Genomic DNA, 23413 nt, shown 5'->3' on the forward strand with positions numbered 1-23413 from the left:
GTGCAGATTCTCAGCTTTTAGTAAAGGGTATTTTTAAATATATATTTTGGTTTCACCATGTAGAAATTCAACATTTTTTATAGCCACATAGCCCCCTGTTTGCAGACATCATGTTTGGGACAAATTCACAGGGGTTTCTGCTTAGGTGTGTTGCAGTTACTTCCACAGTGCAGGTATGAGAGAGCTTTCAGTGTCTAGTCTTTGAGTCTAGCCTTCTGATTTCTTTTGGACTCTGTTATTGACGTTTGTCAATACGAGGATCACAGTTGTGCCAATGAAAGTCAGGGTAACCATTATGAGGCTGAGACTTCTGGAAAAGGGTCGTGTGGACAGTTGAGACCAAGACGCATTTGCATTCAGAATGATGGCAAGAGCAAAGTGCGGAGGCCAAAAAGAACTTCCCAAGATCCAAAGCACCCCCTCATTTGTGAAAAGTGGTTGTGGATGTGTTACAGTTTGGACATGTATGGCTGCCACTGATACTGACTTGCTTGTCTTGCCTTCATTGTAAAAAATGGCATCATTTCTGCAAGGTGTAAAAAACAAACAAAACGCGCTTTAACGACATGTAAATTGTTGGATTACGTCAAAGTACAGAGTACAGAGCCAAATACAGCGGGAAATGTCTTTGTCCCAAACACTGTGGAGTTCACACGCATGATGGAGACCAAAAAGCAGAAACATCAGTTCCTATTTTTGACCTTCAATAAATACCTCCACACTTTTTTGATTTGTATTTTTTTTAAAAGTATTATTAAATAAGTGTAAACAGAGTATTGCACTAGCCCTTGATAAATAATGAAAACAATCAGTTCATCATAGTGTCCTCAGCCTTTTGGTCCACACTGTATACACACGCATGCCAGTTATAGTTATGTTCTCATAATTAAATGTTTTTGTGGTCCGAAATCCTTGCGGATGGGTTGGTACAATTCCAAGGGCCATTCAATTCACACGCACATATATATTTTCTTTAAATACATTTCTGTGGATGTAACATATAAAGTATTTTTAATATATTGCAGCATATTGCCTTAAGGTGAGAGCAGGTCCATAGCTCACACAAGGTAAATATTAAAAGGCTGATTGAGTGTGGGAAGGATCCGTGGGCACTGCCCCATTTTCAGATCAGCTGGCTCACTGTATGGAGTGACCAAAGTGACGCCAAAGACCAAAAGAGGATGTGGAACAGCATGAAGCACTGGCACACGCTAGCTCGGATCACGCTAGCTCGTCCAGTACCGGCAAACGCTAGCTCGTCCAGAACCGGCTCACACTAGCTTGTCCAGTTCCGGCACACGCTAGCTCGTCCAGTACCGGCACACGCTAGCTCGTCCAATTCCGGCACATGCTAGCTCGTCCAGTACCGGCACTCGCTAGCTGCCAGTCGCCCCATTTCAGTCAGTCGGCTCACTGCTAGGTCGCCAGTGCACGCCAGGTGTGCCAGACCGGCACACGCTAGCTCGTCAGTACGCTAGCCAGTCGCCAGTACGGCTCGCGCTAGCTCGTCCAGTACCGGCTCACCCTAGCTTGTCCAGTACCGGCTCGCGCTAGCTCGTCCAGTACCGGCACACGCTAGCTCGTCCAGTACCGGCACACGCTAGCTCGTCCAGTACCGGCACACGCTAGCTCGTCCAGTACCGGCACACGCTAGCTCGTCCAGTACCGGCACACGCTAGCTCGTCCAGTACCGGCTCAGCTGACGTGAGGAGGCTAGCGAGTCCTACGGTAAAACGGGTTTACCATGAAAAAGGAAACGAGAGGAAATATTACCAAACTCAAATATGTTTATTCCTACCCCCATGACACCTCTTCCTCAGAGGCAAAAACAAAAATGATTTGGGAGCACTGAAAACGAAAAAAAAACAAAAAACAAATACCAACCAATTTCATCTGCTTGGGTTGCTCGATTGAGTAACACGAGGACCAAATCCTTTACCATGCGAGTACTAGTGTCCAAGGATTGTGCAAAATGAAACCTTACTCAGAAATGTTACATTCTCTCTTTGTGATTGAGAAGTAAAAATTCACAGTAAAGTTACAGTGGTATCATTTTATACAATTTAATTTTTTCACCCCTCACAAGAATTCGTAAAACCCAACAGCCCTGTAATCTAAACAATTGTAATTAAAAATTTAAGGGTAAAACCAAGTAAAACACTTCAGTATTCCATACCTCGTATATATACTGTACAGTTTTCGAATTTTACACCTTTTAAAAAAAAAAAAACCAACTAAGGTTTGAAACATAATTGTGTGCACGTGTACCATATGTATGATTGTGTGTTGGTGTGTGTCCGAGAGATGGGGGGAAAAAAAGACACTGGAAGCTTTTTTTTTTTTTCCACTGTGATGGCATCAGCTCATATCATCTTTGTTTTTATTTTCAGATTTTATTTTGTTTATAAAATTGGATGCATCTGGTTCTGTCTGTAGGCACTGGTGAGTGTGTGTGCATGTGCATGTGTGTGTGTGTGTGTGTGTCTGTGTGCACGTGTAGTTCAGTATTATTGTAAGCAAGGGTGTATGAGTCAATGCATCTCCACACATCAGTTCAGCTGGGTGTGTCTGTAATGGCAGGTGTGTCCATTTGTGTGGGCGTGCATGCGAATATGTCTCAGTGCTCATCAGTACATGTCTGAATGTAGGCTGGTGTGGCTATATCCCAGTGTTCCCTGCTCGCCGTCTCACTTCAGTGCAGTTGAGTTCGACCTGTTTTGGTGCAAGCCCCGGCAACTATTGCCCTGACGATCGTCGCTATGCGACACACCAGTTGGTCAGGCCCTCTCCGCTCCGTCTACTCTTGATTCTGCGAGACTGGTGGTCTGTCACAGAGACAGACAGAGAAAAATAGGGGGGGGGGGGGGGAGAAAGAGGAAGAGAGAAAGGGAGAGGAGAAGCGGGGTTAAATGGATAACTGTGGGCATAAATAAAAGGGTGTAAAATCAGAGTTGCTTTATCGAAATCATTTCTTGTTTCTCCCTTCCATTTAGCATCTGCGGAAATCCCATGGGACTGCATTTAGGAGTCGACCTCCTCTGAAATCAGTACAGGTAACTCAGTTTTGGTATTAATATTAAGCTCCTGTAGGCTTTGCAGCTGGGAGGGGAGGAGTTAGCTAAATTCCAGCTTATTTTCTGTTAAGAGCGGGCTCCAACCACACTTTCAGGACTGCTGTCCCAGCTCATTACCCAGAAAAAGGGTTGCTCTTGGGCAGGGGTCCCCCTAGTCTTATCCGAAAAAAAAAAGGCCTGTGTGATTGTGCCCCCACCCGGCATGTCCCCGCCCCACCCGCACCACGCCCCCGGCTCGCCCCTGCCCAGCGCCCCACCTTGTCCACCAGCTTCTGCATCTTCTCGATGACGGCGATCATGTGGCCCGCGTTCTCCTTCAGGCTCTTCTCGTAGGTGGAGTTGAGTCTCTCCGCCCTCTCCAGCCGCTCCCGCAGGTCCTCCTGCCCCTCCCTCACGGCAGACAGCTCCTGGTACTTGCTCTGCAGAGACTCCGTCTCTGACTCCGCCTCCGCTGGGGGGGAGGGTGTGGGGGAAAGGAGAGAAAAATATTTATTTTTATAAAGGAACCACAAGCAGTCTTTCCCGGTACACGATATAGAATTTAAATACGCAGTGGATTAATACAGTGAGCTCCACAATGTTTGGGACCAAGATTTTTTTTTTTTGTTGTGGAGAACAGATTTGCCTCTGTACTCCACAATTTTAGATTCATAATCAGCATGTTAGCGGCCAGATTTTGCCGCATTCTAGCTTCATCTGTCTCATCTGTGATGTGGGACGCTCTTACAAGAAGCCAATGGAGGGGAACGAGCAAATGGAGTCCAAAAACCCCTAAATATGTGGTTCTCGCGCGTGGACAGAACGCGGACTGCTTTACACAGATTAACATCAGGAAGCAAATCAAATGTTGCCTAGTCTGGCAGTACCGAGCCTGGCCTGCAGGGCGGCGATGCGCTGCTCCAGTCCTTGCCGCTGGCCGTCTCCTCTCTCCAGGGAGCGCAGCAGATTGGGGATGTTGAGCACGCTCCCTTTGTGCGTTACCACGTCGACGCTGCCGCCCCCGCCAGATCGCCTGGACGACCCCCCGCCCTTGGGGGCGTTACTGGGTATCAGCGCACTGTTTCCTGGAAACAGACAACGTTCGGGTGCGCAGGTGAACTTTGTGCTTTAAAAACTGCTGCCGTGCATCGCCAAGGTGGATTTTACAAACTAGTGGCGATTAAACTTAAAGCAACTCCCCATTAACTGGAAAAGCACTTTGAGCAGGCAGTATGTAAATGTAACTGTTATAATAATAATAAAATAATAATAATATGTATTATTATTGTTATAAGGAGATAAAGCACATCTTAAAAACCAATGCTAATGGCAAAACAAATTTCAGTGCGGTGTCTATGTTCAAAAGGATGTCTCAGTACTTTACTGGACAGTTTGTGTTGAAGACAATGCCAGTGCTGAAGAGGGTATGTCAGTGCTCAACACAGTGTGTCAGCCCTGAACAGAGCATGTCTGTGCTCAACACAGTGTGTCAGCCTGACAGGCATGTCTGGCTCACCAGTGTCGTCAACAGGCATGTCTGTGCTCAACAGTGTGTCAGTCCTGAACACAGCGTGTCGTGTCAACACATGGGCAGTCCTGAACAGAGCATGTCTGTGCTCAACAGTGTGTCAGTCCTGAACACAGCGTGTCTGTGCTCAACACAGTGTGTCAGTCCTGAACAGAGCATGTCTGTGCTCAACACAGTGTGTCAGTCCTGAACAGAGCATGTCTGTGCTCAACACAGTGTGTCAGTCCTGAACAGAGCATGTCTGTGCTCAACACAGTGTGTCAGTCCTGAACAGAGTGTGTCGTTGCTGAGCAGGGGGTGTGTCAGTGCTGCGTTCTGACCCTGCAGTGTGGAGTCGGGGTCTCTGTGTTCGGGTTCCTCCCATCGACCGGCCAGTCTCCTGTACTGACACAGCTCACCCACCACAGCCCTGCAGACCAACTCTCGCGCCTGGTGTACACACACACACACACACACACACAAATGCAATTAGTGAGAGAAGCAGAAAGACTACACACAGGAGAGAGCATTAGGATTAATGAGACACCTCACACCTCTCTTTCACACGCGCGCACACACACACGCACGTGCGCATGCGCGCACACACACACGCACCTGCATGGGGGTGAGGTGCAGGCCCAGGGACAGTAGGATGTCCTGCAGGTCTTGGCCTCTCAGGCTGCCCACGAGCTGCCTGTCGAAAAACACCCAGGACAACAACACCCTGCGGGGAAGGACAGGGCTCCACCCCGCAGGCCGGTCCTGTGGGGGGGGGACAGGGGGGTAGACCAAGCAGGAGTGAGGGAGACAGAGGGATAGAGAGAGGGAAAGGGAGACGGTGGGAAGCAGTGAGAACAGAAAGGAAGATAAATCAATACACAGATCACAGCAGCTTCTCCTAAAAGCAGCGCAACCCACGCAGACAGGAAGTACGAGCACCTACACTTTCTCTGGCTGATGTACCGTCTGAGTTATCAGATGCCACAGCCTGCATCTTCCCCTCCTCCGATGCGGTCTCTGTGAAGGACAGGAAAAACAAATTACATTTTACAGACAAAATCCATCATTCTTAAATGAAATCGTTTTTTTATCACAGAATTTATTTGTCTTATTTGCACTGTAGCCTGTAACAAAGCTCACCTCATTCAACAGCTAGAGATCTTGTTCAGCTGCTAATTAAATGTTAAATGGACTGCATTTATATAGCACTTTTATCCAAAGCGCTTTACAATTGATGCCTCTCATCTGCCTATTCACACACACACTCACACACCAACGGTGAAAGGCTGCCATGCAAGGTACCAATCAGCTCGTTGGGAGCAATTAGGGGTTAGGTGTCTTGCTCAGGGACACTTCGACATGCCCAGGCCAGGGGATCGAACTGGCAACCCTCCGACTGCCAGACAACCGCTCTTACCTCCTGAGCTGTCGCCCCAATGTTAAATCGGGTGTGGTTAATTAGGGCTGTAATAAAAGCCTGGTGGTATGAAAGCCTGGTGGGAGCTCCCCAGGAACAGGGTTAGTCACCACTGTGGTAGACCAAAAGCCTGACGTGTCACCGGAAGCTCCGTAGCCTGTGGGTAAATGATGAACCCAGCTGGGCTGAATGGGCCTGCGCTCGGCAGCAACGTAGCCAGAAATATTCATAGAGTCGGGCCTGCTGCATAGCACTGGGCCAAGGGTGACGGTTCAGCCAGGATAAACAAGATACTGCTCAGGCGGCTGTGGCCCACCCTGGCCCACCTGGGCCTATGCCAGCGTTTCCCAACCGGTGTGCCGCGTGAAAAATTTTAATGTTCAAATGAATTTTAAAAAATAATAAAATGAACAAATCCCATTCACAAAAGCCAAAGTAAATGTCATTAATATGCATATCGCTTAATTAAAACCCCAAAAGAACATTTCGGCCTACTGTTGGCACGTCACATCTGATGATGCAGGGTGTTTATTTTTTATGCTTTTGAGAGTGGTGTGCCATGAGATTCTGTAAATTTGGAAAGTGTGCCGCGGAAGGAAAAAGGTTGGGAAACTCTGCATTACATCACAGGCATTTAGCAGACTTACACAATATTCCATACAGCTGGATATATATACTGCAGCAATGCAGGTTACGTACCTTGCTCAAGGGTACAACGGCAGGCTGTCCTACCCGGGGAATCGAACTTGCGACCTTCAAGGTTACAAGATCAGTTCCTTACCCATTACACTACACTGCGCCCCCCCCCAGCATTACGCATTTTCTGGTTCTTATTTGCTCGGCCTCCCCAGCAGGGCCACTCCATTTCAGCTCCGAGCGCACCAGTGCAGGATGGACCGGCACCCTATCACACGCGTCCCAGACACTGAGGGCTGCAGTGCAGGATGGACCCGCACCCTAACACACGCGGCCCAGACACTGAGGGCTGCAGTGCAGGATGGACCCGCACCCTCTCACACGCGTCCCAGACGCTGAGGGCTGCAGTGCAGGATGGACCCGCACCCCATCACACGCGTCCCAGACACTGAGGGCTGAAGTGCAGGATGGACCCGCACCCTCTCACACGCGTCCCAGACACTGAGGGCTGCAGTGCGGGATGGACCCGCACCCCATCACACGCGTCCCAGACACTGAGCGCACCAGTGCAGGATGGACCCGCACCCTATCGCACGCGTCCCAGACACTGAGGGCGTGCCTAGCGGCTGCCTGCTGCTCACCGCTCTCTCCGTCCTTGCTCTCCGCCGAATTCCCGTCCCCCTCTTCTCTGTGCTTGTCGTCCTTCTCCTCTTCTTTGGGGTCCCCCGTGCTCCCTCTCTCCCTCCGGCTTCTCCTCTTCCCGTCCTTCTGCCCCGGCCCCCTGGAGTCTCGATCCCCCTTTTTCCCTTCAGCGCCCTGAGGGGAAAACATGCCCTCAGGGTAAGAGAAGTGTGTGTGTGCGTGTGTGTGTGTGTGTGTGTGTGTGTGTGTATGAGTGAGTATGAGTGTGTGTGTGTGTGTGTGTGTGTGTGTGTGTGTGTGTGTGTGCATGAGTGAGTGTGTGTGTGTGTGTGCGTGTGTGTGTGTATGAGTGTGTGTGTGTGTGTGTGTGCATGAGTGAGAGTGTGTGTGCGTGTGCATGAGTGTGTGTGTGTGAGTGAGTATGTGTGTGTGTGTGCGTGAGTGAGTGTGTGTGTGTGTGTGTGCGCGCATGAGTAAGTGAGTGTGTGTATTTGTGTGTGAGAGAGAAAGAGAGAGTAGGTAAATGTTTGTGCGTGTGTTTATGTTGGAGAATGTTTGTGTGAATCTGTAGGTGGGGGGGCGGGGTCAGTACCGTGGGCGTGCTGCTCTCCTCCCTCTCTTCAGTCTCTGGGCGGGGGGGGCAGTGAGGGGCGGGGTCATGGGACAGGCCGCACAGACTGCGGTAAATCTGCAGCCCAAAATCCCTCTGCAGCATCTCACTAAACAACTCTGCGCTCAGTGCAACCTGAGACGGAGGGAAGGAGAGGGAGAGAGGGGGAGGAAGGACCACAGGCAGGGTGGGTACATTGGGAGATAAAAGAAAGAATGAAGATTATTAAAATATTAAAGATTATCGGAGAAGATCGTCAAATAATTATCTGAAAAAATAAAGGAATTATTTTGTTGAAATCTGTGAGAAGCAGGAAATGAAAGCAGGAGTGTGTAGCAGGTTGGCTTGAGGGGGGCGGGGTCAATGCAAGGCTGGTGGGCGGGGCTGAGAGGGCGTACCTCAAAGGCATCCTGGGACTGAGAGTTTCGAGGCTCCAGCAGATAGGAGAGAGCTAAGGAGGACAGGCTGGTCCCGGGACAGGGGTACACCACAAGGGACGGGTCCTCTGGCAAGGGCAGTGCACCATCCTGGGATAGGGACAGAGATGAATTTGCAATTTCACTTTTTTGAAGTCACGTTGTATCGTTCCATCGCTGCGTGTGATTCTACCATGTTTCTCTGTACTTCAATCCAGTGAGCAGGAATTGGCCAGTGAAGCACACAGTCACACGTACACGCAGGGTCAGAGGTCATTACCTCCTGCTCTTCCTTAGCGCTGGCCCTCAGCTCCGCCCACTCCTCCTCGGTGGGAAGGGTGCGCCACACGTCGGGCAGGTAGAACACCGCCGTCTCCACCTCCCCCCCGCACAGGTAACGCACCTCCGCCATCTTGTGCCTGAGACACACACACACACACACACACACACAGACGGCGGGTGGAAGGGAGGAAAAGAGAGGGCTTAAACCAGGTGTGGGTGATTCCGGAGGGCCGGAGGGCATGCAGGATTTTGTTTCCACCAGAAGCTGTATATATTAACACATTGGTTCAATCATTGATCACAGTAAGATGTTTCATATAAGAACACAAAAATCTTTGGCTGTCATTCATGCACTTATACAATCACATCACACCCACACCCACACACACACACACACACACACACACACACACACACACACACACACACACACACACACACACACACACACACACACACACACACACACACACACACACACACACACACACACACACACCCCGTGTACTGACCAGTGGGAGCAGTGGCTGAGATCCAGCCCGGTCTGCTCCTTGACGCAGCGCACGGCCGTGCGGATCAGAACCAGCGGGTCCTTGGCTGGGTTGGACCCGTCCTCCAGGGGACACCAGCGCCCCCCCAGCAGCTGCAGCTCGGACCCCTTCAGGGCCAGCAGGAACTGCCAGACGCACAGGAGCGCACGTTAGAGCACAAGCACGCAGACACAGGAACACCCACACGCATACAACACATGAACACACACTCACGGAAGGGGGAGACATTATAACATGTACACAGAGTCCACGATATACAGCCAGATGATATAGATCCAAGACAAATTCAACATAAATTTTTACTAATAAACTCATACTTCTTTTTTTTCAAAGATACTATCACATCACCTACAACAAAAACGTTGCCCATTATAATACAGCACAGAATTAAACTGCATGCTACTGACACAGTAGAAAATGCAAATGGCAAGTGTTACATATTAAGCGTAACGTTGTAAGCTCAAGTTCATCAAGGTCTTATTTTAGAAGTTCACACTTTGACGGGACGTAAGATAACACACATTAAAAAGGAGCGTGTGAGGGATGGGAGAGTGTCTCCTCACCTTTATAAGTGTTGTTGGGTGCACAGCACCCCCTTGTGGCTCCTGCTGGTCCTGCGTCAGGCCACAGCAGCGCTGATACAGCTCCTCTGCAGCGGGAACAGAGAGCAGCATCACCTGAGAGCGAGAGAGCAGGGGAGGAGCGAGAGAGCAAGGCAGAGAACAAGAACGGGGAGAGGAAAAGGCAATGAGAGAGAGAGAGAGAGAGAGAGAGAGAGAGAGAGAGAGATCAACACAGCTGCCGAAATGACAACACGTCCTGTTCCCGAAAGGCGTCGTTCTTCAAAACGCATCTTTGGGCAACAACGGATACGAGCCGAGAGCTGTCACAGGTAGCACCTGTCGTTTACGAGGAGGCAGGCGGCAGGTGTGCGGCCTGCTGGGTGAGTCACCTTGGCCGAGTAGGCGGAGCCGGGGCTGGCGGCGGCGGCCGAGGTTTCGGGGGGAGGCTGGGCGGGGCCCAGGTGGAAGGGGCAGGGCCCGGAAAGGTTCAGCGGCTGGTCCGGAGGGAAGCTCTCCGTCCAGCTCAGCTGCAGGTGGAGGAAGTTTTCGGGGAGGGGCAGGTGGGGGTACCGCCGCTGCACCTCCAGACTGTCACACGCCGAGCTGAGGGAGGGGGCGAGGGGAGGGGGGGCAGGCCGAGAGGAAGGAATAAGGAAACAATAAATCCAACCACACACACGCGCACACACACTGCAGCAGAGACATCAGATTCACTGCTACCTTACAGCTGAAAAAACTACGGTACACTTCCATATTTTCACAGTAGAGGTGAATCAATATACCTTTACACAAAATGAACCTCAGCAAGAGATGATTTTGCTAAATTCTCTACTGTGAATTTCTCTGAGATGCGCATTAGGTAAACACTAGAAGGCTGAAGCTGAGACACCCGACTGTGACTGTTCTTAAAAAAGGGCTGTAAAATCTCAGGAAGATAAAGGGCGACGACACGTCATGTGATCCGGCTCTACGAGTGCCTACTGGGGCATGCGGGGACAGAAACCATGTCACCGCGAGCCAATCGCGTCGCAGCGTTTGCGCGTGTCCTGCCTGCGGGGGGAGGGGGGGTGTGGCCGGGCCGTACCTGTCCCTGGGGAAGCGGGAGAACAGGGGGCAGTTCTGCGGGGGCGTGGGGCTACTCTTCTTCTCCCCCTCTTCAAACGACCCCCTCCACCTCCTCCTCTTCTGGTGCACTGCGTCACCACCCCAGGAGCCGCCATCCTCCCTGCGAGAGAGAGAGAGAGAGAGGGAGGGAGGGAGGGAGGGGAGGAGTGGGGAAGAAAGGGAAACAGGAGGGAAACAGAGAACGTTAGATAAATACAGAGGGCCACAGACAGACAGGCCACTGGGACCCCAGGCACACAGATGTGTACAGATGGGCACACGCAGCCTGCAGAGTGTGTCCGAGCATGTGACTGAAGAATTAACGCGGGTCATGCGGAAAAATCTGGAAAAGTCGAGCCGTCGGGTCAGCGGGGCCCGCCCGAGCAGCGTCTGAACTCACCAGCGCCCCCCCCTCCGACCCCCCATGCCCTCGCCGTGTCTCTTCCTGTTTCCCCACGCGTCAAACTGAGCCCCCCAGGGGGCCTGGAGGTGGGACGGAGTCTGCAGCAAACCCGCTGAGAGAGAGAGAACGAGAGAGAGAGAGAGAGATTAAATGAAAGAGGGGAGTAAATGCACACAATGATGTCTGAAAACCTGAAACACAAAAGCACATCATTTTCATTTCAAACTGCACTGCAGACAAACAAGAGCAAAGGACTGCACCCAAAGTCTTAAAACCAAGACTTGTAATAGGTCTTCTGGACATTCAAGCAGATGTAGAATGACTACTTGTCATTATTTATCATTAATTGGATGAAAAGCCTTTTAGCAACCTATGTGAACATCTGCCACATTCATAAAGCACATTTCAACTTGAGCTTGAGAAACTTTGGGAGCTCTTGAAGGGCACAAACACTCACGCTTGGGCGGGTTCTGTTGCATGCTGGGAATGAGCGGCGGGATCTTCGGAGACTTCAGCAGCGGTTGTGGCTTGCTTCCCAGAATTCCAGGTTTCTGGCTGGGCGTCATGGTGGGCAGGAGCGGAGGGGGGGATTTGAACGGCTGAGGGGCAGACGGGGTAACAGAGATGGTTCCGCAGACTGTACACGGTTTGCCCCTGTCCTGACCTGACCTTCACTTAAAATAAACCTGGTCCAAAAAGATCTAACTGATATGTTTTACTGATATGTAATACTGTGAAACGCTGCACTTTACTTACTATATATTTATATTCTACACATCCCATGTCTTAAATCAATCCTTAATGTTTGTTTTCCCATTTGTGACAAGCCTCTATGCACCAGTGCGTTAAACAGACACTGTATTATGGCTGCATACCTGGCTGTTGAGTGACTGCACTCTCTGAGCTGTCCAGCTGACAGACACTGAGGGGTCCCACACCGCCTTGACCAAAACCTTCTCCCCCAGTTGAGGAATCCTACCAATCACATCACTAAAAGGAAGGGAAGGGAGGGGCGAAGACAGAGGCCATCATTATCTGGGCTAAAACTATATATGGTTTGGCATTTATTTCGAACACGTTTTAACCCTTTAGACACCACTAGACTTGCTGAAGACTGCAATCTGACAGCCTTAAAAGAAACACATTTTCATCAATATTAAGAACAAAATTTTCCGCCCCTTAAATTTAACTGTGGATCAATTAAGAACAAGATGTTAACTTAATCCAGACCACAGAATGACACAAAAACAGTAAGGGTTGTTCAGTTCTTTCTTCAGTTTCTCATAGACCATACTGATTTCCTTCACATTCTGCTTGTTTCTGAATCAAAAAAGGACACTTCAATAAAACACTGTTACACAGCGAGAATATTATAAAAATAGAGACGGAGAGAAAGAGAAACAAGACAGAAAAATAAATCATGAGTGTCGTACCTTGTCTGAAAGTGAACTTCCTGGTCAACCATCCCATAATTATCTTGCAGCTGGGTAACAACCCCAGTGAAAACACGTTGCTTTGACTAAAACAGAGACACAACACAGAGGAAAACTGTGAATAGCAGGCGTAAAATGGGAGTTAACATCCCCATGCTTGTCTACCCAACAGCCGTTGGCTTTACTTCGCCATGCTGATTAAGGCTAAACAAAAGTGGCACTCATTAAGGTAGAGAGGAAGCGCTGACCTGGGCCTCCATCCAGACGGATGAGATCCCCGCGCAGGAGGAAACGTCCGAGAAGAGCCGGGGTCTGTGAAGCATCAGCAGGATCAAAAGTGAGAGACCATCGGAACACCCACAAAGCTTTCAGTTATTATCAACACGCCACACAGCCTATGGACATAAGATGGTTACAGCCCCGCACCTGTCTTTGCACGTCAATGACACACCTGTGTGGGTTTCGCAATCCCCCCACAAACTGAAAATGATCCTCTCAGAACGTTTTTTTTTTTTTTTTTTGACGTTTTATTTATCAGGTAATAAATGTTCTGGGCTGATCTGCCGAGCGGGGTTACACAGGATGAGCGGGTTTGTAGTAGCCCTATGGGGAGCAGCGAGGGACAAAATTCTAATCAAGGTGAGAATAAGGAAGTCTTGTAATCTTTGTTTTAGCGACACCATCGTCCCTGAATGGATGAAACTGCAACGAGACATAATTTGTCTTAGCTGCCGCTTACTTGTGATAGTCAGGACTTAGAAAGACCAAAAAAGTGTTGTGTTGGCGGCATAATTTTACTTTTATTTCAACGGAATAAAAACACAGACAAGGACACGCTGAAAAGTATAGCATAAGGCCTTAAGGGCAGCTCCACGAGAAGACGGAAGTGTTTCTGTTCACATAGAACCAAGAAAATTGTGGGACATAAGAAATTATAAATTATAAATGAACAGCCCCCCTCCACCACCACACATGCTGGTTTGTTATGTGCTTTGCCTTTGGAAACAAAACTCATTCCCTGAAGATACATTTGGGCCTTTTCCAGATTAGCTATAATGCATTGGAAGCTATTAATAGACTCGCATGTTAACCAACAATTGTAATGTAATTTTCAGGGCAAAGTCCTACATTCCTTTTAGCTACTTTATTTAAATAAATAAACAAATAAGGAAAAATAGGACGAGAATCCTGGAGAACAGGATGAAGGAATAGGTGGAACAGCGGGAGTTGCTTCAAACTGCAGGTGCCGTTGCATTAACAAGCAGGCTTCATTCATTCATTCATTCATTCATTCATTAATTCCCTCGTGTTCCCGTTTACAAGTTCACCCCATTTTGTACAGTGCAATAGTTACCAGAGTGTTCTCGATTGTTTGATGGTGCAATGAAGGTTACAGCACAAGCAAGCTTACAAATTATAACTTACTCACCGAACTTATAATTGCTTCAAAATGACATCACCACTCTTTCCAAAATGTTACGCGCATGGGTTCCGTTTCGCCCTGGAAACACAGTGGCGCAGAAATAAATGCTAGTCTACATCTGTCAACTATCACGCAGTCTGAATGCTGTTTTTCAACATCGTTCAAGTTTATCCAGAATTTAGTACGAAAACACGGATATAACACGCGGCTGTACAATCCAATCTTGTACGATGTCAGGTGAGTGGGAATACAATCGAAGATCAAAACGTAATGAGATGGATATCAATCAACGCCCCTAACAAGCCAACTGTGCTGCAGCTAACTTATTCAGTGCAGACATAAGTAACACACAGCATGAAACAACAATCAAATTTGTTCCCCGACTAGTTTTCTAACGTTTGTTATAACGTTACAGAAACTGCCTAGCTACATATCGACCAAGCTCAACGTTTCACTGAACCATAGAAACAGATTGCGTTCGTCTATCTGATTATGATAAAGCTACTACGTACTAGTAGTAGTTCTGCCTGTTTAGTTAGCCAGCTAGTTACAGTCAGTCGGGCACCAAGCTGCAGTAAGCCTCAGTGCGAATGCACTTAACTAGCTAGCTAACGTTAGCAAACTCGCAACAGCAAGACCACCTTTTTACCTAAAAAGTAATCAAGTTAATGAAATCAAGTTATTAAAACAACAGCCAGGAGTTACGTCGCATGAACGCAGTAGTTTTATTCCACTAACAAGTTAATAATTTTAGCGCATGTAGTAGCTTACTTTCAATTGCTTCCAAATCCGGCTCAGTTTCCTTTTCCTGGTCGCCGCTTTTGTTTGTTGGGTCACAAAGCACGTATTGGCTTTCTCACCAACACCAGTAGCGTTTTCTAAATGGACTACTGCCATCTACTGACCATGTATGTAAATGTGAAGATACCAATATTCCTGTTTTCACAAATAATAGGCTATTACTGTAATCGGTAAAATATGTTGAATGTCGGTCGGCTGATAAAGTAACATGAAAATGTGATGGGTTAAAAGTAATAATTTTACTAGCACTAGGATTTATACTCTGTGCTTCAAATGTCAAGCGCTGTCTTCTGTTGTTCCGACCCCGATACGAATATGCACCAGTGAGGTTAACTGAAATATATTCAGCTACTTAATGTTATTTTAAGAAAAATATTATCCACTACTGCCACCTGTGTGTATAATAGTCTGTTTCCCAGAAAGACAACGAATGATCACATGGCGATGAAATCCGAAAGTTCGCATATTCAACGTAAACGCTTGCCATGCAAGAACATGACACGAAATCCATTAGCCTGGCTATAATTTCTCGGATCTCTTTCAATTATAATGTAATTTTGCCACGATAAATTATACAGTAATAAATTAGGGTTTCCTCCAAAACGCTAGATGGCACCTCTCCCTGCGCCGTAGCTTCACAATCTTAGAAATTTGCAAGATTTCTATTGCGTTCGAACCCCACACGCACAGCTGCAGGACACACGTGTGAGCAATGGCTTCTGACAGGCTGCTATTTCACGAGATGGGTTTGGATGATCGCCTGCTGAAGGTATGAAAATGGACCCTGTGTGCTAATTACTATGTTCATGTGAATAGCGAGTAGTCCGACTTCAAATCAATCTGACGAGTGAATATTTGTATTGTAGTTGTATTGTTAAAACTACGTTGCCTTTCCAAACGGCTAAGTAGCTAGCAAGTTAGCTAGTCGGCTATCAATATGGCCATAACAACTTCTCAGTCTAGCTGACTAGTTATACATTTTGTATCCGACTAAATGAACAGTGACTTACCTTGGATACTACTTCTTGATGTTGCTCTTCGTTGACTGGTGATGGTCATGTCTCTGTAGGCACTGGCGGACTTGGGTTGGGCGCAGCCCACCTTGATACAGGAGAAGGCAATCCCTCTTGCATTGGATGGAAAGGATTTATTGGCCCGGGCTCGGACCGGCTCCGGGAAAACCGCTGCCTACGCAGTGCCAATCATCCAGCGCATCCTTACCTCCAAACAGGTGAAATCAGTAATCAGCGTAAACAAATTAGTCAGCTAGCCAAAACATCTAGCTGTTTGCCTAGTTATTTCTGACTGCTGTGGCTGTTCTGTTCTCTAGCTCTGTTCAAAGTATAGCTTTGACTTTGTTGCAAATGGTGCATGTATTTTTGTCCTTTAGTAATGCCAGATTTACAATCTAGACGGATTGAAGTAGTTTTAAACGATGCAGTATTTTCGTAGAACTTAGCGGTTGGTGTGTGTGCCCATGCAGACGGTGCGCGAGCAGGCGGTGAGGGCGCTAATCCTCGTGCCCACCAAAGAGTTGGGCCAGCAGGTCCAGGCCATGGTGCGCCAGTTGACTGCTTTCTGCGCCAGGGACGTGAGGGTGGCCGACATCTCCGGGAAAGCCGATATCTCCGCACAGAGGTCAGTCACGCAGCCAGTGCGGTGTATAACCTGGCCTCCTAAAGAGTTTCTGGGTTAGGGGATGTTCAGGTTTTTGCGTATGCATATGCAGTATGTGCTTCTGTACGCGTATGCTTCCGTTGAATGTACGTTCTGCTGCCCAGGCCCATCCTAATGGAGAAGCCAGACATAGTGGTGGGTACGCCCTCCAGGGTTCTGGCCCACCTCAGTGCCCAGAATATGAACCTGCAGTCCTCGCTGGAGATGCTGGTCATCGATGAGGCCGACCTGATCTTCTCCTTTGGCTTTGAGAGTGACCTCAAGAGCCTGTTATGGTACGAGAGCCTCGTGTATGGCCCACACACTGCCACACACTCACCCATAGCACACACACACACACACATACACACACTATCGCACCCAGAACAACACGTGCACATTTTTGTGTATGTTTTAGTTTTCTTAAGTGAGCGCACAGGGTGACAAATGCTTGTGATGCACGCCCACCTGCACAGCCAATCAGAATGCTCAGACCCAAAGGTTGTGTGAGTGGCAGGCTGTTCTGTTCCTCGCCTGTGATGCTGACCCACTGTTCCGTCTGGTTGTTTGTAGCCACTTGCCTAAGATCTACCAGGCCTTCCTGATGTCTGCGACTCTGAACGAGGACGTCCAGTCCCTGAAGGAGCTGGTGCTGCACAACCCTGTGAGTAGCAGTCGGGCTGCGTAGCGCAACGCTAATGAATCCATCGTCATGGTAGTCATGACGATGCAGGTAGTGCTGGGATATGAGGCTTCGCCATGCTGGGTCTGTGTGAAGAGACAGTGGGGACAGTGATGTTGGGGCTAAACTTAGCAATTCTCGGTGGGTTGATTCCCGTGTTTGAGATTAATTTTGGGGGGTCGTGAGGTCGTACACTGGGGACTGTGAAGGAAAGGCGGTGTGGAAGTGCTGTGGGGGTAATGGACGGCATACCGTTACCACGGTGTCTCCTAGGTGACCCTGAAGCTGCAGGGCTCCCAGCTCCCGGACAGCACCCAGCTGCAGCAGTACAGCGTGCAGTGCGAGGAGGAGGACAAGTTCCTGCTGATCTACACGCTGCTGAAGCTGGGCCTGGTCCGGGGGAAGACCCTGCTGTTCGTCAGCGCCGTGGAGCGATGTTACCGCCTCAAACTCTTCCTGGAGCAGTTCAGCATCCCGGCCTGCGTGCTCAACTCCGAGCTGCCTGTGCACTCCAGGTAATATTCAGCTCCGAGCTGCCTGTGCACTCCAGGTAATATTCAGGTCTGAGCTGCCTGTGCACTCCAGGTAATATTCAGCTCTGAGCTGCCTGTGCACTCCAGGTAATATTCAGCACTGAGCTGCCTGTGCACTCCAGGTAATATTCAGCTTTGTGTTGCCTGTGCACTCCAGGTAATGAGCTCCTCATGTAGTCTAGGTGATAATTATAATGATTGTGTTCCATTTTTGGGAAGTATTCTGTTGCAGTCAGTGCGTTCTGTAGTCCCTGTCCATATTGGATGGGTGAGGAGCCGTGAGCTGGACTCAATGTGTGCCCCCCCGCCCCCTTTCCTCTCAAGGTGCCACATCATCACTCAGTTCAACCAGGGCTTCTACAATTACATCATCGCCACTGACGAGCAGAGCCTGGCCAATCCCAGCGCGCCGCCGAAGGGGGACGAGGGCACGGGCAAGAAGAAGAAGAGGAAGAAGAAGAAGAATGCCGGCAACGGAGGAGGGTGAGCGAAGGGCAGGCGGTGCGAAAACCTGCGGGTTTCAGGACGTTTGTGTCTGGCGCTTCATCCATCTGGCCGATGCGTTTATCCTGAGCACCTTCCAATGGTCGAAGCTCGTTACGGTAAACTAGTCTGACTCCCGGGATATAGACTGTGGGTACAAGCCTGCCATTGGCCGACTATTTCAGTCAGAATTCTCTTCCCCTTTCGCTGTCTGCGTTTTTACCGTTTTTGCAAGGGCACCGTCGCTGCATCCTGGTTCTTAGCGCCGCCCAAGACGATTGTGATTGGTTTAAAGAAATACAAACAAGCCAGAGCGTTTTTTTCCCCCCCTATACCGGTAATGATAATGGGTTGAGCCAGACCTTTCTCCAGCGCTGGCACTGCGCTGAAACGAAGTGTGGGGATAGGTCTGGCTATGCGAGACTACAGTAAACAAGACCAAGTGTACACAACATGAGCCTTATTTATGCTTCCTTGCGATGGCACGATAACGTTGGGGACATACATAGATTGAATCTAAGCCTAGGACAAACACAAGTACGAAGACAGGGTAGATCGTAACGCTATAAATAGCAACGCAAGGCTCGTTAGAACCCGCTTCACATCGTGCGAGAAAGTGACCTGAGGTATTGTGTGTGCAGAAATGTGCGGTACGGCACTCGTCTTGGTGCTAACTAGTACGACACTAGAGACGCAAAGGAGCATAAATCTTAACATGCGTAAATAAATAAAATACTATAATAATGGCTGTAATCGCAGAAGGTTTCTTTGAGGAGCGGTTTGAGATTGGATGGATGAGTGCCTGAATAGGGAGGTATTCATATGAGATATGCAGATCGTTTCTAGTTTGTTTTGTTAATTGTGTGTGTGTGTGTGTGTGTTTGCTTCCTGTGTCCTCAGAGGTAAAGACATGGAGTACGGTGTGTCCAGGGGTATTGACTTCCAGAACGTGTCGAACGTCGTTAACTTCGACCTCCCCGCCACCGTGGACTCCTACATCCACCGCGTCGGCAGGTGAGGTGTTCTCGCTTCGCGTAGACGTTAAGAAACGATGAAACCGAACGCTATGGCAGTATGAGCAGGGGGCACGGGGCACGGGGCTCACCCGAAAAGATTTTTCGCTCTTTTGTCTTCTCCAGAACGGCCCGAGCGGACAACCCCGGCACGGCCCTCTCCTTCGTGTCCCACACAGAGCTCCCCCTGCTGGCCCAGATCGAGGATGCGCTCACGGGAGGTCCGCACCGCGTCACATTGTGATAATGGATTGCAGTTACATGGAGCTTTACGTAGACTCAGGATCTGAGAATTCTTTAAACCGAAGGGCGTATGATCACCACAACTCATCACCAGATGATCTTTAGTGACCCCAGTGGGCCAGGATCTGAATGGCTTTGACTACCATGTTACTTTTACATTTCTGTCGGTGGTAATGTTCTACTAGCTGTACTCTTTACGTGCTCTTAGCCCAGCGTAACGTCCCCGGGAATGGGCACCACTCAGCTGGTAATGTCTTCCATTCTGTGTGTTTTTCAGAAAACGCAGACACTGCCTTGAAACCGTACAGCTTTAAAATGGAGCAGATCGAAGGATTCAGGTACAGGTGTCGGGTACGTGGATCCTAGTCTTCTAGTTTTTCCTAGTAGAAACTAGTCTTCCTGGTAACATTGCCATAGAAACTATTGGCAACCACCTCTGACAAATAGCTAGCCGCTAATGATGACTTTGGCCTGTGAGAATGGCCCCTTGGACCTCAGTGGGGGAAAAAAATGTGAAGTGAAGTGTTGTTATAATGCTCACAACAGTCCTAAGAGTAACGAGTTTAAGTCTTGCATGCCTACATTTTTGTTGTTGCAATGGTGGACCTCGGCGTGTGTAGAGGCTGATACTTGAACAGGAGCGTGTGTGTGTGTGTGTGCGTGCACGTGTGTGTGTGTGTGTGTGTGTGTGTGTGTGCTCACTGCAGGACGCGATGCGGTCAGTCACCAAACAGGCAGTGAAAGAGGCCCGGTTGAAGGAGATCAAACAGGAGCTGCTTAATTCAGAAAAACTCAAGGTGAGTGAGGTGGTCTCTGCTGGAGAGGTGTATTCATTGCATGGCATTATATTCCATTTAATTCAGCAGGTACTCTTGTCCGAAGTGTATAAGTGTATTTGAATTGGTGTATCGTGGGCTGCTGGGACAGGCAATTGAACCACTGATTGCTCACCCGAGTGCTTGCTACTCGTTCCTCTTCAGACGTATTTCGAGGACAACCCCCGCGACCTGCAGCTCCTGAGGCACGACCGCGACCTGCACCCTGCCGTCATCAAGCCCCACCTGAAGAATGTTCCGGAATACCTGGGTGAGCAGAGGAGCCACAACGCAGTGCTGTTGTAGGAGCCAGACGCACACAGGCACACACTCACAGTACATGAGCACGTGATATGATGTCAGCACACGTGTGTACACGTGCCTTCGTGGACCGCACAAACTATACGTGCAGTTTGTTTGGAAGGTTCAGGTGTTGGTGCTATTCCCCGCGCTGGCCTGTAAGATTGACATTGTGCTTTCTGCACCGTTTTGCAGTCCCGTCAGCTCTTAAAGGCTTAGCCAATCCCATCACCGGAAGGAAAAAGCGGTGGAGACCTTCGAAAGCTGCGCCGCCAGGTGTTGTGAAAAACAACTTCAAGGTGAGGCATGCCTGTTACAGGCCAGCCATGTGTGTGAGGTTCTCCTCTGAGTGTTGTTTGAAGCAAAGCTTTGTTCCGCAGTACAAATGTAGTGAAAAAAAATCGGCAAAAAATGAAATGCATTAAAATCTGTTCATCCTTCATTCTTTTTCCCCCCTCTGTGCCATGAGTAATACTGTATGCGATGTCATTTCCTGTTGTGTCAGTGATTGGCAAGTGATTTCCTGTTCCCACAGCATCAGCGCAGAGGCAGGAACCCCTTGAAGAATTTCCGCTACACAGGGAAGAAGGGCGAGGGAAGGGGCAGCAAGCCTGGCCAGTCCTAACCCACTGCTCTCACCATGGACCAATCACAGACTTTGTTGGAGCAAGGTGTCATCCAGCACTGCCCTCATGGATTGGAATACATGGCTCACACATGCTGTGTCGCCTGTTTTGTCATTTCAAGAAAACTCAGAAGTGCCATCAGGCTGTGGGTTTTTCAGAGGGTCAGTCAGTTCAGAAATATCGGGATCTTGGGACATACACACGTAACTGTTTGGGAATAGTTTGGATAAAGGAAATGTTTCGCAAGCAATGTGGTTCACGTGAGCCATCTAACAAACTGACTGACTCTTCAGAAATTTTATAGGGATGTCTGGTTTAATATTGAATTGGATTGCAATTTTGAAGAATTTCAGTCACCTGTTTCACTAACATATGCAATCTTAAATGGCTGTGTGGTCAGTGGTAACAATGTGATCAAAGCTGTTGTTGAAAAGAGAATTACATTTGGTCAGAACTGGATGACGGAGCTGTATTGGGTCCCTCGCCCGACACATGTCCACCCATCTCTTCACTTGAGTAGAATCCCGTTGCTGTTCCAAGCATTGTAATGTAATGTGTTGAACTGAGCGACTGCAGCCTGCTCAGCCTATGTGCTGTGTGCTCTGTTCTCCCTCCTGCAGCCAGAAGGGGGCGACATGCATACCTTTTTGAAGTGTCCGGTTATATCTTGAGCTTATGTAGAGGAATTTTTTTCTCTGTTAAATAAAAAAAAGTATTTGTTATACCCTGTCCTTTTTGATTGTTTGCAAAGAGTGGAAGGAGATTCTTTTGGTATGTGAAATTAGAAGATTTTTGTCTAGGCAGCTATGGGTATTCATGTGAATTGAGTAATTGTGAGGATTTTTAGGACGTTTTGGTTATTTTATTGCAGTGGTTGAGGGAGGTGAGGGTAACCAAAAAACCAATGATGTTCTTCAGAAGAAGGGAACTGAGGGAAAATAAGTGAGTGGACAGCTTTTCATTGGGAATATAATTTTTCTGAATGTAGTTTTTTTATGGTAGTACCTGGGTTTGCCTTGAATGCCTGAGCGCAAACGTCTTGCAGCGTAATACCAATTTTCTCTGTAGTGGAATTTATTTTTTGAGAAGTGTCACTGAGTATCCATCAAAATTCAACCAGGAATTTTAGGCATTTTACAGTCTTCCATTTACAATTTTTCTCATACTTCCATCAGGGAGTCTTTTAGTGGGCACTAAAATGAATAAAACTGAATTTTAGACCAGGTATCATGTTAAACATGATTTAACCAGATACAGGGGTCTAAAGATGTTCCAAAATGGCTGACAGTTTGGGGGGGTTAACTTTTTATCTGATTGTACGTAAGTAAAAATCTCAACGCAAGTTAATTTATGGTAACTATACAGAATGCAAAAATGAACGCAAAGTACAGCTTTGTCCAAAATATGAATGTAGTACATATGAAAATTTGATCAGCAAAATTGTTTTAGAATGAAAAGTCATGTGTGGTGGTAGTTTGCAGAAGTGTGGTTTTTCTGTTGGAACACTGAGCCAGCTCAGTTGGTGGCCAAAGACAAAATTGCATTCAAGTTGACATAACCATATAAAACCTAATATATCATTTTAACATGAAGGAGTATTTTAAGGATGCCATCCATTTCCACAAATTAGCTGTGTACATATCTCCATGAAATTATGAAAGAAAGAGGCTGAAAAATACTGTATACCCATCTGATTTTCTTCTGTTGAAGATGTATCCCCACCGGCATACATTGTTAGTCATAATTTTGCATAGATGGCTTGTTTTAAGGTATGGATAACTTTGCCTGCCCCTGTAATATTGCAAAACGAATTAGATTATTATCTCTATTTTTCCCAGCGACGCAGGCATCTGCAAATGATGCCTCAATGCCTGCCATTTTGGCTGGTCATTGATCATTTATTTTTTCAATAACCGTTTTGCATCTGGAGCTCTAGTTTCAGGCTCAGTCTTTAAAGATAGGTAAGGAATATGTATATTAAAAATGAAGGGGTTCTGAGGAACCGTCCCGACGGCCTAAGTGTTCTCCATGCCTTAGGTATCATTTGCCATTGTCTGACTGAAGAAGCTTCACAACAGGCCTCTTTCATTAGATGAAGGCCATGCGGGTCGAAGCTTTGTTGCAAGCACAGTTGGCTTACGTTGTGAAGGGGCTACTCTGTGCAACTTGTTTTTCTTGTCGTAACACAATGTACGCTCTCACCTCTTCATTCTTGTCGAAT

The 23413-nt window shown here is 48.1% G+C and overlaps 2 protein-coding genes across 5 annotated transcripts; one reads left to right on the forward strand and one right to left on the reverse strand.

Moving 5' to 3' along the window:
* Nucleotides 1-1769: 1769 nt before the first annotated feature.
* Nucleotides 1770-15870, reverse strand: ccar2 (cell cycle and apoptosis regulator 2). Of its 4 annotated transcripts, none has more exons than XM_064307077.1 (21): nt 15852-15870; nt 14047-14118; nt 12866-12929; nt 12618-12703; nt 12060-12174; nt 11642-11783; nt 11182-11296; nt 10762-10902; nt 10067-10280; nt 9678-9791; nt 9076-9239; nt 8562-8700; nt 8264-8392; nt 7848-8000; nt 7255-7429; nt 5504-5577; nt 5176-5322; nt 4902-5010; nt 3941-4138; nt 3332-3525; nt 1770-2825 (listed from the first exon to the last, which is right to left on the reverse strand). In XM_064307077.1, exons 3-21 carry the CDS (start codon nt 12875-12877, stop codon nt 2778-2780), a joined length of 2469 nt encoding a protein of 822 aa, XP_064163147.1. In that variant the 5' UTR covers nt 12878-12929; nt 14047-14118; nt 15852-15870; the 3' UTR covers nt 1770-2777. The 4 variants fall into 4 exon arrangements, with proteins under 4 accessions (XP_064163147.1, XP_064163144.1, XP_064163145.1 ...); XM_064307074.1 differs by lacking the exon at nt 15852-15870 and adding an exon at nt 14812-14960; XM_064307075.1 differs by lacking the exon at nt 15852-15870 and adding an exon at nt 14690-14818.
* ddx56 (DEAD (Asp-Glu-Ala-Asp) box helicase 56) lies at nt 15452-21914 on the forward strand. Its single transcript, XM_064307078.1, has 14 exons — nt 15452-15610; nt 15911-16072; nt 16325-16479; nt 16623-16793; nt 17071-17161; nt 17453-17694; nt 18037-18195; nt 19096-19209; nt 19335-19429; nt 19729-19802; nt 20159-20248; nt 20432-20537; nt 20762-20865; nt 21102-21914. The coding sequence occupies exons 1-14, from the start codon at nt 15554-15556 to the stop codon at nt 21189-21191; spliced, it is 1710 nt and encodes a 569-aa protein (XP_064163148.1). The 5' UTR covers nt 15452-15553; the 3' UTR covers nt 21192-21914.
* The last annotated feature ends 1499 nt before the right edge of the window (nt 21915-23413 follow it).

This window comes from Anguilla rostrata, chromosome 14, assembly GCF_018555375.3.
Source record: "Anguilla rostrata isolate EN2019 chromosome 14, ASM1855537v3, whole genome shotgun sequence".
NCBI classification, from domain to species: domain Eukaryota; kingdom Metazoa; phylum Chordata; class Actinopteri; order Anguilliformes; family Anguillidae; genus Anguilla; species Anguilla rostrata.

Bases quoted from the DNA above. Each gene is read 5' to 3' on its own strand.
- ccar2 (XM_064307077.1), bottom strand. The intron at 10,903-11,181 runs GTGAGTTCAGAC...TCTCTCTCGCAG, and splicing joins GGTCGGAGGGGGGGGCGCTG to GGAGGATGGCGGCTCCTGGG. The intron at 8,001-8,263 runs GTACGCCCTCTC...CCTCCGTCTCAG, and splicing joins AGTCCCAGGATGCCTTTGAG to GTTGCACTGAGCGCAGAGTT.
- ddx56 (XM_064307078.1), top strand. From the start codon at position 15,554: ATGGCTTCTGACAGGCTGCTATTTCACGAGATGGGTTTGGATGATCGC. The intron at 15,611-15,910 runs GTATGAAAATGG...ATGTCTCTGTAG, and splicing joins TGGATGATCGCCTGCTGAAG to GCACTGGCGGACTTGGGTTG. The intron at 16,794-17,070 runs GTACGAGAGCCT...GGTTGTTTGTAG, and splicing joins GACCTCAAGAGCCTGTTATG to CCACTTGCCTAAGATCTACC.